The following is a 19203-nucleotide window of genomic DNA, read 5'->3' on the forward strand; positions in this document are numbered from 1 at the left end:
AACACAAGCCAATTACTGAAGATGAGAAATCGGTAACAAACATGGACATATAAACTTAAGAAATTCAAAAACACACAACACCAACGGTAAAATAAAGCAGAAACTAAGCTAAGCAATATAGTGCAATAAACATGCAAATCTACATTCAAAAGAGTTGCTACTATCACAAGGAAAGATGAGATAGTTTTGTTTGAATAAAGTTAATAACTTTTTAACCTTGTATGAGTATGAAAAATAGTCCTTTTGAAATAAGAGCAAAATCTGAATGTTCATTTCTACAGATTGTATCAAGTAAAGTATAGAATATATAACCTTTTGAAATAAGAGAAAAATCGTACCTAAATTATTCAATTACGACATTACTAACAAGATTTTCAAATTTGAAGATAAACATGTATTCGCATTTACATATCAATTACGAATGATTTGATCTTGATTGACTAACTTTCATATTCATGCTTTAATTTAAATGTAAGTTAAAAATAAAATAAAATAAACAAATACATTTTGGGAGACAGATGGGGAGGTCCTTTGTAATGCTATGTCGAAATGTCTTCTATGTATAGTGGACAAATCTAAGACTACTCTTTTTTCATCCTTTGCAGCCATTGCTGCTTCATTCACCTATAAATTAACAAGCAGTATGAGCATCATTTACATGAGAAGGATTGCAGAAATAAAAAATAGGAATACTGACAAGAGCACGAAGATCAGCTCCACTATAATTATCGCAAGCTGAGTCCTTCCCAACTTCCAATAAATCGACACTAATATCTATAGGGTTGTTACATGCAAGAGCTTTAAGAATCAAGCCACGATCTTCCGGGCTAGGCAAACCGACATGTAGGTGCTTTCCTAGTCTTCCAGGCCGCAAAAAAGCAGCATCTATGAACTCGGGTCTAGAAAAAACAAATTCATAACCACAAAAGGTAACTCAACTTGTACTAAAAAAAAGCAAGATTTTCAATGAACACAATTTAAAAGATCAAGCAAACCTATTTGTTGCGGCAATAACATAGACACCCGATCTATCATCTGCACCGTCCAGCTCAAACAGTAACTGTAAAATTGACAAGGCTTCAATTTTATTTCCACATCTAGTTATGGAAGAGTTAATAAATTCTTAGTTTAATTGAACTAATTTAAGTGACATCTTGCTTTGATTCTGGTTCCACAATATATATGAAAGAAATAGAGACCTGAATCAAAAATCTTTCAACAACCCAACCACCTTCCTTTCCTCTTTTAGTTGTCAAAACATCCACCTACCAAATATGAGACAACAGGTACATCAATTCATTAGAATATGCATGACCAAAAAGGAGAGAAATTATTTTAATAGTTACAGAAGTCCAATTCTATCATTCATGATTACCCCAATATTGCCAATATGTAATCAACCAGATAAGTTACCATAACAAGTATAAACAACGCACCTCATCAAAGAAAATTATACACGGGGAACATGTTCTTGCACAGCGGAATATAGTTTTAATTGCCGATTCACTTTCTCCCACATATTTACTCAAAAGTTCAGGACACTAGACATGAAAAAACAGTTAAGACTTAGAATATCTTATAACAGTAGATAAACAAGAATAAACGCATACCTTAATGTGTATAAAATTAGCCCCCGCTTCATTGGCCACGGCCTTTGCCATTAATGTTTTGCCACAGCCAGGAGGTCCATAAAGCAAAAATCCTTTCTCCGTGTCAACATTGAACACCTAAAACATTCAAAATATAAAAATACACTACACAAAAATACAACTTAACTTGTTTCATTAAATAGAAGGAATGATGATCACCTTATAATCATCTGGATCCTTAATACATTCAATTATGTAACTCATAAATGCATGCCTTACTGGTTCCATCCCACCTACATCTTCCCATTTCACATCAGGGACTGTTCCCTGCACTTAGGCAGGTCATATTTGGAATCAGAAAAAGAAAAGAAAATAAAGAATCTTCAAAAAATAAAAGTGGTTCTTAAGGAGAAAAGAGTTTTTCACAATTCGGCGTATTCCTCACATATTCTTCTTAAGGAGACATAACATGCATACAAGGCAACTACTCAGGGTAGTTCAAACAATAAACCATCAACCCATAAATCAAATCATCAACTAAAACACCACCTATCTGAAATAATAATAAAAAATCATTAATATATTTATACCCTACTATCTTTTTCACAAATAACCTGATTTACAAGAATCTGCATCAAGTAAGATTATTTAAAAATAAACACTTAAAACAATGCTTTCAACTTGAGATGCGAGATCCCAAATCGATTCTCACTTAAAACACTTATCGATTTGAAGGTTAGGGTTATGGAGGTAGAATGTTGTGCTAGCCACTTCCCAGAACTAAACTATGGTCACAAAAAGAAGAAAAAAAGTATTTAAAATTTGAGGGTTTAAATGGTTTTTTTAAATCTTTAGGCATCTTTGACTAGGAACTTAAGAGGGGAAATCTGATCTTATATCCATTAAAAGTATATTCATTCATGTAATCACTCATAAGCAAAAGGGGCTAAACAATAATATCAACTAAATCTGCTCTGCATAGTGCATAATTACCTCAAAATCTGCCATTGTTATGCCATCAATTTCTGTCTCTTCAGGATGCCATGATTTCTTAAACCAGTCTTTCTGCGATTCTAGACTTTCCAAATCATCCCCAACAATTGACATCTAATTTCAAAGCTTTGATTTCAGAAAATTTCAGCGAGTTTACATAAATCTTCAAATTAAAATATAGATACACTGAAACAATAATTACAGAAGAATTATGAACTAGCTATGAATCAACTTCTCAAAAAATACAGCAGCCGCTAGTCTTTACCTTGAATTACCTCTGCTTCTACCTTCGACTGCCCTGGAATCCAATCGAGATTCTCGGCTTCAAAATTGTTCTTCTACGCCCCCTCAATTTATAGGCCCAAAATAAAATAAATTAAAATAAAATAAAATAAAATTAAAATAAAAAAATAATAAAAAAATAATAAAAAAAAATAAAATAGAATCTTGCTTGAAGTTCGCTATTCTTTTTTTTATTGTTGTTATATGTTATTTCTTTCTATTTTTTTAGGTAGTCTTTGATTTTATTTTTTGTAAATATAATTTTTTAATGTAGTTTTTAAATAAATAATTACATATTCAATTCTAATATAAATAAAAATAAAAAATTACTAATATTTTTGGTATACAAAAATAATAAAATATAATATGATACTTATAAAAGTAAATAAAAATTCAATAAACTCGTATTTCTGGGTTTGATATGAATATCGAAGATTTCGCGTTGTCTTCGCGTTGAGAAGGATGTCTGACATGCTTATTGTGAAAATTATAAATATTATATAAATTTAAATTTAGCATTAGTAAAACTAAAAATATTTATAATATTATGGAAGTTAATTTATGCTAAAATCAAACTTTTTTTTTTTACCCTATGGCATTATTCTTTCCCAATTATCTCCCCTAAATTCCCTATTTTTATTCCTCCTAAAAATATTAATGAAAGGAAAATGTGGAATTTAAATTAGTTTTTTTTGAATAATTTTATAATCAGTCCCTAAATGTTTTAATTATTTCAATTTGACCTCTAAAACTTTTGTTTATTTACAATTCCATCATTAGATTAAAACCTATCCAAAAAAGTGTCCAACCCTTATTGTACCCGTATCCAATTCCGGACTGTTTCTAGTTCAAAAAATTTGATAGAAATCACCTTATTTGACTTATTTGATTTTTTGAGCATGACATAAAATTAAATGGACTGTTGACACCTTTTATTTATTTTAAGAAAAATGTTCCAGATGCATTGTGAAAAGGCCACAATCGAGATTCTCGGCTTTACCTTAAATTACACAATCTAGCTATGAATCAACTTCTCAAAAAATACAGCAGACGCTAGTCTTTACCTTGAATTACCTCTGCTTCTACCAATCGAGATTTTCGGCTTCAAAATTGTTGCCCCTCAATTTATAGGCCCAAAATATAAAAAAATAATAAAAATAAGATCTTGCTTGAAGTTCGCTAATTTTTTTTTATTGTTATTATATGTTATTTCTTTTTTAGGTAGTCTTTGATTTTATTTTTTTAAATATATTTTTTTAATGTAGTTTTTAAATAAATAATTACATATTCAATTCAAATAATAAATAAAAATAAAAAATTACCAATATTTTTGGTATACAAAATAATAAAATATAATATGGTAATTAAAAAAAAAATTCTTTTATCATATTTCTCGGTTTGATATGAATATCGAGGATTTTGAGTCGATAGGATGTCGGACAGGTAGGGATGGCAATGAGGCGGGAATGCATTTACCGTCTCCGCACCGTTTTAATTTTGGGGATTTTTTTAATATCATCTCCGTCCCGTTCGGCTTTTTTCGGTTTCGAAAAATCCCACGACATCGTTAATAATTATTTTTATTTAAAATAAAATAAAAATTAGACAATAAAATTATATAAACAATTTTTTTAATAAATAAATATATTAATAATTTAATATATTTAATTATGTTTATAGTATTCAGGGAAGAATCGGGGTGAAATTGGGACGGGTCGGGACGGGGACACAAAATACCATCCCCGCCCCATCCCCATTCGATTTCGAAGAAAAACCGTCACAAACAGGACAATTCAGTTCGGTTTTTACGGAGCGGTTTCAAATTGTCATTCTTACCGACATTATTTCATTTGCCCTTATTGTGAAAATTATAAATATTATATAAATTTAAATTTAGCATCAGTGAAAATAGAGATATTTATAATATTAATTATAATTTACTGGAGTTAGTTTAGGTTAAAATCAACAAATTTTCTCTTTACTTTCTTGAAGTTACACATCATTCTTTATCAATTCTCCCTCTAAATTCCCTTTTCTTATTCCTCTTATAAAAAAAATAGTGAAAAATATGGCCAATATGTTAAAGGAAAGGAAAATGTGGAATTTAAATTAGATTTTTTGAATAATTTTATAATCAGTCCCTAAATGTTTTAATCGTTTCAATTTGACCTCTAAAACTTTTTTTTATTTAAAATTTATGCAAACAAGACAATCTTCTCAAATTTTCCCCTCGTCCTGCCCTGAACTACCGCGAAGAAGAGAATAAAATTGACCACATCCCACTTACGAAAAGAGAGAATCATGGAGAAAACTTCAGCTGCTCGTGCAATTGAATGGAATATCGATCTTGAGAAGAGCCTCCGATCAAACAAACCAGGTGAGTCACAAATTCATACAAAGATACTTCTTTTCTGAAAACTTTTACCATTTAATCATCTGTTTGCCTCCTGGGTTCTTTTGTTCTCAATCATATTCACATTAAATTCCCTCCAGGTCAAGATCTTGAAGCCATAAATCAAATGGGTCCAAGACTTGAGCAATGGTGTAGAGAACCCGAAGTTAACATGTCAGAAAGTAACATGTTTGGGTTAATCCATGGAGAAGAAAAGCTATTTGCTAATGCAATCTTGTTAAGGCTTGCTGATGCTTTTACCTCAGAGAACAAACAGATTCAAGCCTCTGTTGTTAAACTTTTCCTTTATTTATGGAAGAACTGTAAAAAGAAAGGATACAACCAACTTGACAGAGTAATGTCAAAGCTTAGTTTAATGAATAGGGTAGAGCTACTAAGGAGGGTTAAGGTTGTCTTTGATGGTGGTGACACTGAATCCCGAGCTCTTGCATTGACATTTTTTGGCTGCTGTGCTTGTATTGCTAAGGAAAGAGCAGAAATTCGGTATCTTATTCTTTCAAGTTTGATGTCAAGTGATGTTCTAGAGGTCAGGCTCAATTGTTTTGATTTCAGGTCAACATTTATTTATTGGCAACATCTAATTCCTTATGAATATGATAATTCTTCCAAAGAAAGGAACTGATATGAGAAACTGTGTAGGTGAAGGCGTCATTATTTGCTGCAGGGTGTTTTTCTGAGCTGTCTGATGATTTTGCTTCAGTGTTCTTCGAGATATTAGTTAATATGGTGACATCATCTGATTTATCATGGGATGTAAGGTTGGTCGGCGTGCGATTGTTTTCCAAAATGGGATCCTCGTTAACACTTGCCAGTAAAGCTTACAAGGTTATGCATTATTAACATGAATTGCATATAAGCATACTTAAGTATCATTGGTGTTTGAGTATTTCCTCGAAGCAGCTGTATTTGCATATGTTGATCTATGAACAGAACATTGTGTTTTGCTCTTAAATTGCAATATCTATTCATCCGCATGCTATTTTATTATGAAATATAGCTATTGTAATGGATTTTTTTTGTTCGGAATGAGTGAGCAAATTAGTATCAGCCATAGATAATCTTTGCAGTTCTTATTGTACTCTGAGTGAATTAAATACCACCTATAGATCATTAGTTGTACTTTTTTTTCTTTGAGATAAGCATTGCTTGTAGTTCTTATTTGTATTATCCTTCCATTTCAAGTAAACCTCAGAAAATGAGTCATAGTACTCGCACAATCTTCGCTTAAGATAGATTGCTTTGTAGAAAAGTAGTGCAGAATGTGGAATACTGCAGTTTTAAGTGTTAAATTAGTTACTATATGCACTTATTGGTGGATATTAACACGACTATATAATATTGCAGATAGGGATAAAACTGCTGTTAGATTCATTGGAAGAGGATCTATCACGTGTATTGCTTATTTCTCTTTCAAGACTTGCTTCAAGATCAATATGCCTCATTTCTGGACAGGTAATATCCCAACAGATGGAGTTAGTGGATGAGATTGCTCATGTTCTCATATGCTTGAACCCAGTTGAAAACACCTATTTTTATATTTCTCTATCTGGATCCCTTTCCACATTAGAAAACAAAAATAAATTTCTCAATCAGTCTCTATCCAGATACAGAAACGAAAATTAAATTAAATTTTAAGCCAGGGTCTGACTAAATTTAGTTTTCAAACGTTTGTGTATCTGGAACAGATCCAGATATATAAACAATAAGTGTTTCCAAATTGTTTATTTTTTCTTCTGTATTTTATACGGAATATCAGATGGATTGGTTATTTGAATAGATTAATTGAATGCTCCAGCATTTGATGTGATTGAGAAGATATAATGTTGATGAACTCAATGGATTCTGATGGATTTGCTTTCTTCATATGGCATTTGTTTATGTTTTTTGATGGAAGGCAAATTGGTCTATCTGAACATTGTAACCTCTAGGGCTTAAGTGGAGAACTGCTTATTTCATCCTTCCATCGTAAAATTTGATTCATATCATCTTACTAGAATTTCGTTTGTCATCCAACCTAAAATCCAGACAACAAAAAAATCAGTTCAACTACAAATTTGACAATTTCTAATTGGGATCGATATACAACTCTAAATTTTCTGAAGAAGCATAGTTTCCAATTGGGCTCAATATTTTATTTTATGTTAACAGTCTTACAAATAGATAATTTGGTCAACTTTTATTGTAGGTAAATCTGCTTTTCACATTTTTGTCACCAGATAAACCCTTGCTTTTGAAAGCTACGGCCCTAAGATGTCTACAATACATTGCAGCGAGGGAAATTTGCGATTTTTCTTCAACTGCAGATTCATTGGAGATATTGGTCCACATACTCGAAGAGTCATCATTTTCACCTTTACTGCGATGTGGAGCTCTTAATCTTCTCCAGAAGATGATGCTCTCATATGCCTTACCTACTATGTCGGACACAAACATGCTTGAGATCCCCAAGCTCTTTATTGTTCTAAAAAATTCAGTTCAATCTTCAATCTGGGAAGAAAGAGTCTCAGCCATTGGCATTCTGATTGATTTGGCACAGAATATCACTGGGAAGAAAGATGCAACATTTCTAGCATCTAGAATCATGTTATTTGTCATTGATCAGATCAACTGGCTAGTTCGGCAAGTACAGGATCTTCATCAGCAAGATGGACACAGCTTGCTTGGTCTTCTTCTTTATCTTGTTGAAAATTATCCAGATCTCGGGAGTGTTGAGCTGGACAAGATTTGTTTAATTTTTGAATATCTGCTTGATTCTTGTGACCAGTTTGAAGGAAATAACGGCAGATTTTTCGCATCAAAGGTTTTGCTTTGCTTGTCTAAATTCATCGTCTGTTGCCTTCCAGAAATTCGATTATTTTACAGTGAAAATCCTTCACAAAATCAAGATAGTTCTCAAACGTATACTTCACTGCTCCTTATTCGACTGCCACACTAAGGTTCTTTACTATCTTTACTTGCAGTCACATACGACGCACCATTTCATGTTAAACGAGATGAACGATCATCTCGACAGAACTATACAAGATTACTTAGTTCAAAATACAATCTGTAATTGGTCCACTTATAAAGTTGGGAAGTATGCAGCCTCTCAAGGTTCGTGGTCAGTAGCTGCTTTTGCATTTGATTCTCTGAAGACCATTGTTATGTCAAAGGCTTCGTATTTATGGCTAAAGTCATTGGAGCAGTTGGCTCAGTCTGAAATGAAAATTCAATTTCTTTTTCCCCCGAAACAAGTTGAGTGGAAAATAAAACTGCATGAAAATATGGATAGGCTTATTGGAGCCCTCAATGGTATTCAGTCTTCAAGTGAGAGTTTACGAACCATTGAAACTAGTCATGGAGTATTTTCTTTCCAGAGGTGGTTTATCTCTATAAGACAAAGGATTCTGGAGTGTACTCTAGATATTCTTAAGCTTTGTGGAGATTATGAAATCCAAGTAGAAAAGAATATGCAAATATCCTTTCGGTTATTGAAGATAGCACGAGAACTCGATCTAATAACTTCGTTTTTGTCCTAGAAATGAATAAGAGAAATTTGGAGATCTTCCAAGCACTTGCACTAAGTTGTTCTATGCTGGCTTTCACCACTGGATTTTCTCTGTCGTATTCTAACATTAACGATGGTTCAGAAAATTTGGATAATTTAAATGGTACATTAGCTCATGACTTATTCTGCCGCTTGGAACTTGTTGAAGGGGAAGCCACAAAAGAACTCGGCTCACTTTTGAGGATTTATGGGCCAACCAAATGTTTTTCTTTTCTGCATTCGCGGAATCGGGTCTCAAGTAGTAATGGGGATGCAAAAGGCTTACTTAAGATTTGTGGTGATGCAGTTACAGCTGTTGTTGGCATGGTATTTAAAACCAACCCAGGAAATGATGGAACTAGTTGCCAGATTCCATCAGATGGCTTGCAACTTCTGTTCGATACAATAGCAAAATGGATGCACATGCCTTTACTTGTGGAAAAACTGTAAAAAGAAGGGATGCAACCAACTTGACAGAGTAATGTCAAAACTTAGTTTAATGAATAGGGTAGAGCTACTAAGGAGGGTTAAGGTTGTCTTTGATGGGGGAGACACTGAATCCCGAGCTCTTGCATTGACATTTTTTGGCTGCTGTGCTTGTATTGCTAAGGAAAGAGCAGAAATTCGGTACCTTATTCTTTCAAGTTTGATGTCAAGTGATGTTCTAGAGGTCAGACTCAATTGTTTTGATTTCAGGTCAACATTTATTTACTGGCAACATCTAATTCCTTATGATAATAATTCCAAAGAAAGGAACTGATATGAGAAACTGTGTAGGTGAAGGCGTCATTATTTGCTGCAGGGAGTTTTTCTGAGCTGTCAGATGATTTTGCTTCGGTGTTCTTCGAGATATTAGTTAATATGGTGACATCATCTGATCTATCATGGGATGTAAGGTTGGTCGGCGTGCGATTGTTTTCCAAAATGGGATCCTCGTTAACACTTGCCAGTAAAGCTTACAAGGTTATGCATTACTAACATGAATTGCATATAAGCATACTTAAGTATCATTGGTGTTTGAGTATTTCCTCGAAGCAGCTGTATTTGCATATGTTGATCTATGAACAGAACATTGTGTTTTGCTCTTAAATTGCAATATCTATTCATCCGCATGCTATTTTATTATGAAATATAGCTATTGTAATGGATTTTTTTTGTTCGGAATGAGTGAGCAAATTAGTATCAGCCATAGATAATCTTTGCAGTTCTTATTGTACTCTGAGTGAATTAAATACCACCTATAGATCATTAGTTGTACTTTTTTTTCTTTGAGATAAGCATTGCTTGTAGTTCTTATTTGTATTATCCTTCCATTTCAAGTAAACCTCAGAAAATGAGTCATAGTACTCGCACAATCTTCGCTTAAGATAGATTGCTTTGTAGAAAAGTAGTGCAGAATGTGGAATACTGCAGTTTTAAGTGTCAAATTTATTACTATATGCACTTATTGGTGGATATTAACACGACTATATAATATTGCAGATAGGGATAAAACTGCTGTTAGATTCATTGGAAGAGGATCTATCACGTGTATTGCTTATTTCTCTTTCAAGACTTGCTTCAAGATCAACATGCCTCGTTTCTGGACAGGTAATATCCCAACTGATGGAGTTAGTGGATGAGGTTCTGCTCATGTTCTCATATGCTTGAACCCAGTTGAAAACACTTATTTTTATATTTCTCTATCTGGATCCCTTTCAACATTAGAAAACAAAAATAAATTTCTGAATCAGTCTCTATCCAGATACAGAAACGAAAATTAAATTAAATTTTAAGCCAGGGTCTGACTAAATTTAGTTTTCAAACGTTTATGTATCTGGAACAGATCCAGATGTATAGACAATAAGTGTTTCCAAATTGTTTATTTTTTCTTCTGTATTTTATACGGAATATCAGAAGGATTGGTTATTTGAATAGAATAATTGAATGCTTCAGCATGGGATTAAGAAGATATAATGTTGATGAACACAATGGATTCTGATGGATTTGCTTTCTTCATATGGCATTTGTTTATGTTTATTTATGGAAGGCAAATTGGTCTATCTGAACTTGTAACCTTTAGGGCTTAAGTGGAGAACTGCTTATTTCATCCTTTCATGAATTCAATGGTCTCTTTGGTATCACAAAATGATTCATATCGTCCTACTAGAATTTCGTTTTCATCCAACCTAAAATCCAGACAACAAAAAAATCAGTTAAACTACAAATTTGACGATTTCTAATTGGGATCGATATACAACTCTAAATTTTCTGAAGAAGCATGGTTTCCAATTGGGCTCAATATTTTATTTTATGTTAACAGTCTTACAAATATATATAATTTGGTCAAATTTTATTGTAGGTAAATCTGCTTTTCACATTTTTGTCACCAGATAAACCCTTGCTTTTGAAAGCTACAGCCCTAAGATGTCTACAATATATTGCAGCGAGGGAAATTTGCGATTTTTCTTCAACTGCAGATTCATTGGAGATATTGGTTCACCTACTAGAAGAGTCATCATTTTCACCTTTACTGCGATGTGGAGCTCTTAATCTTCTCCAGAAGATGATGCTCTCATATGCCTTACCTACTATGTCGGACACAATTATGCTTGAGATCCCCAAGCTCTTTATTGTTCTAAAAAATTCAGTTCAATCTTCAATCTGGGAAGAAAGAGTCTCAGCCATTGGCATTCTGATTGATTTGGCACAGAATATCACTGGGAAGAAAGATGCAGCATTTCTAGCATCTAGAATCATGTTATTTGTCATTGATCAGATCAACTGGCTAATTCGGCAAGTACAGGATCTTCATCAGCAAGATGGACACAGCTTGCTTGGTCTTCTTCTTTATCTTGTTGAAAATTATCCAGATCTTGGGAATGTTGAACTGGACAAGATATGTTTAATTTTAGAATATCTGCTTGATTCTTGTGACCAGTTTGAAGGAAATAACGGCAGATTTTTCGCATCAAAGGTTTTGCTTTGCTTGTCTAAATTCATCGTCTGTTGCCTCCAGAAATTCGATTATTTTACAATGGAAAATCAAGATTGTTCTCAAACGTATACTTCACTGCACCTTATTCGACTGCCATACTAGGGTTCTTTACTATCTTTACTTGCAGTCACATACGACACACCATTTCATGTTAAACGAGATGAACGATCATCTCGACAGTACTATACGAAATTACTTAGCTCAAAATACTATCTGTAATTGGTCCACTTATAAAGTTGGGAAGTACGCAGCCTCTCAAGGTTCGTGGTCAATAGCTGCTTTTGCATTTGATTCTCTGAAGACCATTGTTATGTCAAAGGCTTTGTATTTATGGCTATTGTCATTGGAGCAGTTGGCTCAGTCTGAAATGAAAATTCAATTTCTTTTTCCTCCAAAACAAGTTGAGTGGAAAATAAAACTGCATGAAAATATGGATAGGCTTATTGGAGCCCTCAATGGTATTCAGTCTTCAAGAGAGAGTTTACGAACCAATGAAACTAGTCATGGAGTATTTTCTTTCCAGAGGTGGTTTATCTCTGTAAGACAAAGGATTCTGGAGTGTACTCTAGATATTCTTAAGCTTTGTGGAGATTATGAAATCCAAGTAGAAAAGAGTATGCAAATATCCTTTCGGTTATTGAAGATAGCACGAGAACTCGATCTAATAACTTCGTTTTTGTCCTTAGAAATGAATAAGAGAAATTTGGAGATCTTCCAAGCACTTGCACTAAGTTGGTCTATGCTGGCTTTCACCACTGGATTTTCTCTGTCGTATTCTAACATTAACGATGGTTCAGAAAATTTGGATAATTTAAATGGTACATTAGCTCATGACTTATTCTGCCGCTTGGAACTTGTTGAAGGGGAAGCCACAAAAGAACTCGGCTCACTTTTGAGGATTTATGGGCCAACCAAATGTTTTTCTTTTCTGCATTCGCGGAATCGGGTCTCAAGTAGTAATGGGGATGCAAAAGGCTTACTTAAGATTTGTGGTGATGCAGTTACAGCTGTTGTTGGCATGGTATTTAAAACCAACCCAGGAAATGATGGAACTAGTTGCCAGATTCCATCAGATGGCTTGCAACTTCTGTTCGATACAATAGCAAAATGGATGCACATGCCTTTTCGAATGCCCAAGCGGTTTTTTCAAATGAGGTATGTTGGTTTGGTGCCCATTCTTTTCCTTTTCTAAATTTTAAAGTTTTTAAAATATTAATTACAAAAAAATATATTTAAGCCATTTAGCCCAAATAACCACTTTTTCCATGGAACAAGATTTTTTCAAATAATCTTCCATCAAACAAAAACTCCCAGTCTTGCATTTAGTGTGTTTGACCTCTTTTAAGCATCGTTGTTTTTGGGTATCTCAAGTGGTAAGAGTCTTGATTTTATTGACGATGAGTTATTGTATTATTATTCCCCGAAACAGAAAACTCTAGCATAAAAAAGTCTTATAAGGCTTTCTCCAAATTTCATTTTAAATGATGCAATTTTCACATTCCTTGTGTTTAAAATTGGCAATCATGATGGTGCAGGCCTTTCATTTCTTGCGAACTCTTTGCCTCAAGTTCAACTAAATATCAGGAGGAGATTTCAGTCAAGCAAGGCTTCCATTTATCGCTAAATCTATGCATCCAGTTGAAGAACATTCCAGATAATTCTTCTTTCCGTCTGACCAAACTTTATTGTATCCTTCAATGTAAATCATCCTCTCGTGTCTTGAACCGACATTCGGAGGAGCAAATGGAGGTGGATGGACCAGAATACGAGGCAGATGACATGGTAGATTTGAACGACAAGTTATTTCAGCATATGGTAAACGAAAGCAATAGGAATAGCGGCGAAACAAACAAGAAAAAGAGTGACGACGAAGATGTATTTATCGTGGAAACAGTTGTGTCCTTTGAACCTAATGAGAGTGGGATTGGCTTCTCCGCTTGCTTGTTTGATGTTTCAAATTTTGGTGTTGGATTTTATAGGATTAAATGGCATAGCTGTTGTTTAGACAGTGAAGATTCTTGTTGGAGCCTTTTCCCTCTAAATTCTGCTCTTGATTTTACAGTTGTTCAAGAAATTCATCAATAAATGGTTAGATTTTCCCATAACCTTTTGCTGTGTTTTTAATTCTTAGTTTCTTTTACCCATTTTTTTTCATCCAACCAAATTTTGTTTTACTTTTAAACTAAGACAAGAATGGATCAAAAGTTGGATTTTATTTAGAAGCGTTTAAATAAAAACGGAGAGTCATCAGTAGAGTGTCATGCTAGTTATTTAGTTAAAAGAACATATTCAGTTAGTATTATTTACAAATGAACATTATGCATGCTTTACTATGTCAATAACTATTTCACATTTTGGACAAATACTATCTTTATGCAAAATTTTCTTTTAAAAAATTGTATAAATTTACATATTATAAGTATACAAAATATGAAAAAATAAAATTAGTGTGCATTTTAGGATTATAACCAGAAATCTTATCAATATTTTATATATTTTGGATGGGTGGATTAGCTTAATATACCTTTTAATTGATAACCCATTAGATAGTTATAGATCCAGTACATAGAATAAGAATTTAAGATATTAAATGTCTGCAATTCGTATTTAAAACGTTTTAACTTAGAGGGGAGTTTAGACTATAAATTACTATCTTCCTAAATAAATAAATACATAATCTGAAAAAATATAAACTAGAATTAAGGTGAACATAAGAAATACACTTTTAAAAAACATTTTACTCAAAATATTATAAATATAATTTATTTTAAAATCACTTTAGTTCTACTGATATAAAATTATTATTATTTAAAAAGATTAAAATATTTAAAAAATAATAGATAATTATTATTATTTAAAAAAAAAAATACATAAGAATTTAATAGATACTAATTTTTTTTAGTAGACTTACCCTGCATAATAATTTGAAAATAAATAAATAAATAAAGTACAACTTATAATAATAATAATCTATAAATTAAAGGTAATAGTTTTACGTCAAATTCTAAACCCTCAAATCCACAATTTCTCAATAGTGACCACTTTAAATATTAATGAAAAAGAGAGTGCAGCTATTTAAGTAAAACCAAAAAGAAAAAAATCCAAAAGAATCTTAACCTTCATTGAACTTTTCCGCCCTCCATTATAAATGATATTTTCTGTCTTCTTTCTATATTTTCAGTCACTATAACCTTCTGATTCATCTTTGCCATTCACTTCAGAAGCATATTCATGTGGACCTTTCCTAACAGCCTGTCAAAAATAAATCAGAATTACAACTTACAAACATAACAACAACTTCTACTTTTAAATAGTGTTTGAAGATTATATCATTTATATGAAAACCTGAACATTCAACTATGCATGTGAGAATATAGGCTATAGATACCTTAAGAAAAACCTAAACCTTATAAAGTACCCCATAATGTAATTATAGCTTGAAAAATCTTGATTGAGTAGAATAAGATCTTAGATTGATTACCCAATAAGGAAGGTTTCTTCTATACAATCAATTGAATTTAGAATATTCAATTAAATTCAAGAATACAAAAAGAACATCTCGGTCCTAGGTTTAGGATTCTCGGTCCCAATGATAGGACCTCTCGGTCCTGGATCTCGGGAGTCTCGGTCCCGGACTCAGACCTCTCGGTCCTAAGTCAGACCTCTCGGTCCTAGATCAAGAACATCGGTCGGACCTCTCGATCCTAGGTCTCGGCCAGGACAGAGAATTCTCGGTTGGACCTCTCGGTTCTCGGTCGGACCACTCAGTTCCTAAAGAACACAAAATACATGTTTTGTAATTATTATTTTTGAGCTTGGATTCTTTGATCCAAAGGTTTGGGTAGCTTCACAAAGCTCCAAAGAACATGTTGATCATCATCTCAAGGTATTAATCGACCTAGATGATGATCAATTTATTCAAAACAGCTTGTGATCAAAATTTAGGTTTTTGATTTTAAAATTGTTTTGAAGTGTAAAAAGCTATCTAATAGCTTCATTTTATCACATATACTTGATTGATACTAAAATAAGAACACTGTCTACTTGTTTGAACCAATTCAAGAATTCAAAATTTCATTTATTTTGAAAATTTTGATTTTGATCAAACATGATCGGGATTGATAAAAATTGATCCAAACAGTTTCTCAACATGTTTACAATCATGTTGAGAAGCTTTTTGGGCTTTGATTCAACAAAATTAACCCAAGAACAACAAACTCGTTCTTCTTATTTTTAAAATTCAAATTTGGGTTTATGTTTATTAGATCGATTCTATCATATCCTATCATATCCTATCCAGATAGTTTCTAAATGATCCTATAGTCAATATTTCAACCATAAAACACCATGAACAACAAACATACAAGTTTATGCGATTTAAAATATAAAAATTTCAAATTTAAACTGTAAATATGAATTAGAGGGTGAATGAAACCTTACCAAGGATTAAATAGCACCCGTTGATCCTTAATGAAGCTTTTTGGATGCTCAGATCCAAGCTTTTAAGGCCTCAAGTAGAAAATTCGAAAAATCCGAAAGTTTTAAGCTTGAATGGAAGATTTTTTCGTTGATTTGAAGGTTGTGTGTTAATTCCTTGGCTTCAGAATGACTTAGGGAAGCTATTTATAGCATTCTTAAGTCGGTTGATCCAGCCTAGTGTATCGAATTAGTCAACAGACATTAATGATGTTTCGCCTATTCTTGGCTCAAGTGGTCGGAGTATGTAATGACGAGGCCTACTTTTATATGAGAAATGATCAGCGTGGTAGGGTGATCATTTCACCTTTTGAATCAGCCGTTTTGGTGGACTAACGATTGAGTTCCATTTTTGAAAAATCAAAAAAGACTGCTATTCTTATCCTTCTGGCGTCGCATTGGAGAAGATGTTCAAAAGAGGAAATGACATCATTTCGAGGCTGGGGGCGCGATCCGTCAGTGGTCCGTTGGATGTCGTTGGCAATTAGGCGCTCCGTTAGCGTTCCAGCTAACAGGCGTTAACTGATATAGTGTCTCGGTTGCGCACTCTTTTGGACGCAGCGGGCTACGCGGGCGCGCCTAGAGCGTTGGATGGGATTCCAACGCACATTTGATGGCTCTGGCCACGATTGTAGCTTCTTCTTGTAATTCCGGCTACACCCGATTACGATTTTACTTAATTTTTTAAAACCTCAAGGATTTGTTTGAAATTAATTTTTCTTTCACCCTTTTGACTTTAATTTTGATATTTTAAATACACAAAATATTAAAATAAATATGAAAAATATTTTACCAATTTTTTTATTTATTTTATTTCTAGGATTTAAATAAATAATTCTTTTTAGATGAAATTGATACAACAATTCATCAAAATCATTTATTTTTGTCCTTTATTTTTCTGAAATTATTTTGAGATAATATGGGTACGACATTTATCCCAAATAATTTTATTTTTTTATTTTATCCTTAACCCTAAATTAGTTTGATTAATTAGCACACCAATTAATCCTAATTAATTATTTTTAATAGGTTTTTGGCCATGGAGTTAATTATTTTAATCTTATTTATTTAAAATAATTCAAAATATTTATTTTAATATTATAAATTAAAGTGTTAATTTTTAGTGCTTACAGATAGAAACTGGGGAAAATGTGTCCCTTTATTCAAAAACATGTGTCACATGTTCATAAATAAAGCTTAAAAATGCTGACCGACAGATTTCAAATAGTTGTGAAGGACACTTTGAAAAAGGAAAGAGAAAACTGATTATGTTGAAATATTCCTTTAAAGGCAAAAAGAGCCAGGACCGATACTACAAAAGCTAAATAAGCAATCGAGTCTCAAAACCCTATATGTCGATAAGTCTCAAACCTTATATTTCGATAAATACCCGCGATCATTCGTACATTATCAATCCAAACTCTATATGTCAATATGTATCAAACCTTATCTATCGATAAATACCAAGATCATTCGTACATGATTCGACAAAACACGATATGTCGATAGGTCTAAAACCTTATCTGTTGATAAGTATCGTGATCATACGTACATGATCCGTCAAAACCTAATATATTGCTAGGTCCAAAAACCTTATTTGTCCATAAGCATCCACGCTCATTCATACATGATCCATCCAAACCCTATATGTCGATAGGTATCAAACATTATCTGTTGATAAGTACTGATATCATTCGTACATTATCCGTCAAAACTCTATTTGTCGATAGATTCAAAAGCCTTATTTGTCAATAAGCATCCACGATCATTCGTACATATCCGTCAAAACCCTATAGGTTGATAGGTTAAAAAACCTTATTTATCGATAAGTCACTAGTAAAAAAATGGTAAATAGAGACCATCTCCACCGATTGGTTGTAACACCAATTTGTATTATTAGAATAATATCAATTAGTTATAACACCAATCGGTACACCAATTAGTAAAAACTATATATAATACCGATTGGTGTTAAAAGCAATCAGTATAGCCCAAAATAAACCCACAACAAAAGGGCACCATTTTTGTCTGCGTTTTTTATTTAGCCTTAGTACCGATTGGTATGGATACCAATCGATACTTCCCATCTAATTAGATCTATTTTTTCTCTCTTTCCCCGATCTACTATCGTCCAAAGAGCTACTGATTCTTCCGATGCACTTTTCTGCTACCAATCTCACTAATCTCACTAAAAGCTTCAGCTATGGCTGAAAACAAAGAAGAGAAGTTCATCGTTGTCGCCCGTCACATTGCTAAAACCCTAGGCCACACATACATCATGAACAACGACATTCTCCCAATTTTATCCAACTTCGATGGCCGAGTCCGCGAGAAATTGGTCGAGAAATTCACTAACGATGATCCTATAGCACTAGAACAGGCTCTCAAGTCGCTTAGTCGACATATCTCTAGGTACGTTTCCACTGAAGATTCTATCTAGTTCAATTCTGTTGACGCCTCCGCCTTCCTAGACGTAATCGACGATCTCCTCGATGTTGTTCATGATTGGACTCACATGGATAGTGAACCGCTCGTTGACGGTTGTCAAGATTAGGGCTTAAGAAATTAAACATAGAAGAATTGTATAAGATGGCATGATTAGATTTGAAAGACGAGATAAAGAGATGGAAAAGAGCTGCCAACATCGCGTTTATGATTCTTTTCCCAAGCGAGCGTTGTCTCTGTGAGTTTAAACATTTATTGTCACAAAATTGAAAGTTTTAGGCCTTTATTGTCTTTTATACAATTATGGTTTATTTAATTATTAATGGGCTTGAGCATGTATGTACAAGTAATTTAGGGTTTTTAGGTCAATTACTCATTTATAAGGGTTGTTTGTAAAAGTTGATTATACAACACTTAAAATTCTTAAGACTTTTTCCTCTTTGACAAATATCTATTTCTCAGAGTTTCATATCTTCATAACTATTTTTAGAAGATCCAATAG

The 19203-nt window shown here is 33.1% G+C and overlaps 3 protein-coding genes across 4 annotated transcripts; 2 read left to right on the forward strand and 1 right to left on the reverse strand.

Annotated features, from left to right (window-relative positions):
* Nucleotides 1-363: 363 nt before the first annotated feature.
* Nucleotides 364-2891, reverse strand: LOC124912503 (cell division control protein 48 homolog C-like). The gene is made up of 8 exons (XM_047453139.1): nt 2858-2891; nt 2583-2696; nt 1809-1916; nt 1611-1727; nt 1437-1541; nt 1200-1265; nt 996-1060; nt 364-899 (listed from the first exon to the last, which is right to left on the reverse strand). Exons 2-8 carry the CDS (start codon nt 2694-2696, stop codon nt 632-634), a joined length of 843 nt encoding a protein of 280 aa, XP_047309095.1. The 5' UTR covers nt 2858-2891; the 3' UTR covers nt 364-631.
* Nucleotides 2892-5132: 2241 nt separating this feature from the next.
* On the forward strand, nt 5133-8005 carry LOC124912233. Of its 2 annotated transcripts, none has more exons than XM_047452799.1 (5): nt 5133-5241; nt 5358-5803; nt 5917-6102; nt 6622-6729; nt 7548-8005. In XM_047452799.1, exons 1-5 carry the CDS (start codon nt 5166-5168, stop codon nt 7668-7670), a joined length of 939 nt encoding a protein of 312 aa, XP_047308755.1. In that variant the 5' UTR covers nt 5133-5165; the 3' UTR covers nt 7671-8005. The 2 variants fall into 2 exon arrangements, with proteins under 2 accessions (XP_047308755.1, XP_047308756.1); XM_047452800.1 differs by having other exon boundaries at nt 7581-8005.
* A 1248-nt stretch (nt 8006-9253) lies between these two features.
* Nucleotides 9254-13885, forward strand: LOC124912906. Its single transcript, XM_047453543.1, has 7 exons — nt 9254-9473; nt 9581-9766; nt 10286-10437; nt 10833-10854; nt 11145-11759; nt 11908-12935; nt 13316-13885. Exons 1-7 carry the CDS (start codon nt 9285-9287, stop codon nt 13863-13865), a joined length of 2742 nt encoding a protein of 913 aa, XP_047309499.1. The 5' UTR covers nt 9254-9284; the 3' UTR covers nt 13866-13885.
* Nucleotides 13886-19203: the final 5318 nt, after the last annotated feature.

Source organism: Impatiens glandulifera, chromosome 8, assembly GCF_907164915.1.
Source record: "Impatiens glandulifera chromosome 8, dImpGla2.1, whole genome shotgun sequence".
In the NCBI taxonomy this organism is placed as follows: domain Eukaryota; kingdom Viridiplantae; phylum Streptophyta; class Magnoliopsida; order Ericales; family Balsaminaceae; genus Impatiens; species Impatiens glandulifera.

Excerpts from the sequence above, each read along its gene's own strand:
- LOC124912233 (XM_047452799.1), top strand. The coding sequence starts at position 5,166 with ATGGAGAAAACTTCAGCTGCTCGTGCAATTGAATGGAATATCGATCTT. Across the intron at positions 5,242-5,357 it reads CCTCCGATCAAACAAACCAG|GTCAAGATCTTGAAGCCATA; the intron begins GTGAGTCACAAA and ends AATTCCCTCCAG. Across the intron at positions 6,730-7,547 it reads TATGCCTCATTTCTGGACAG|CGAGGGAAATTTGCGATTTT; the intron begins GTAATATCCCAA and ends AATACATTGCAG.
- LOC124912906 (XM_047453543.1), top strand. The coding sequence starts at position 9,285 with ATGTCAAAACTTAGTTTAATGAATAGGGTAGAGCTACTAAGGAGGGTT. Across the intron at positions 9,474-9,580 it reads TGTCAAGTGATGTTCTAGAG|GTGAAGGCGTCATTATTTGC; the intron begins GTCAGACTCAAT and ends GAAACTGTGTAG. Across the intron at positions 10,438-10,832 it reads GTGGATGAGGTTCTGCTCAT|GCAAATTGGTCTATCTGAAC; the intron begins GTTCTCATATGC and ends TATTTATGGAAG.
- LOC124912503 (XM_047453139.1), bottom strand. The coding sequence starts at position 2,696 with ATGTCAATTGTTGGGGATGATTTGGAAAGTCTAGAATCGCAGAAAGAC. Across the intron at positions 1,728-1,808 it reads AGGATCCAGATGATTATAAG|GTGTTCAATGTTGACACGGA; the intron begins GTGATCATCATT and ends TGAATGTTTTAG. Across the intron at positions 900-995 it reads GTTATTGCCGCAACAAATAG|ACCCGAGTTCATAGATGCTG; the intron begins GTTTGCTTGATC and ends TGTTTTTTCTAG.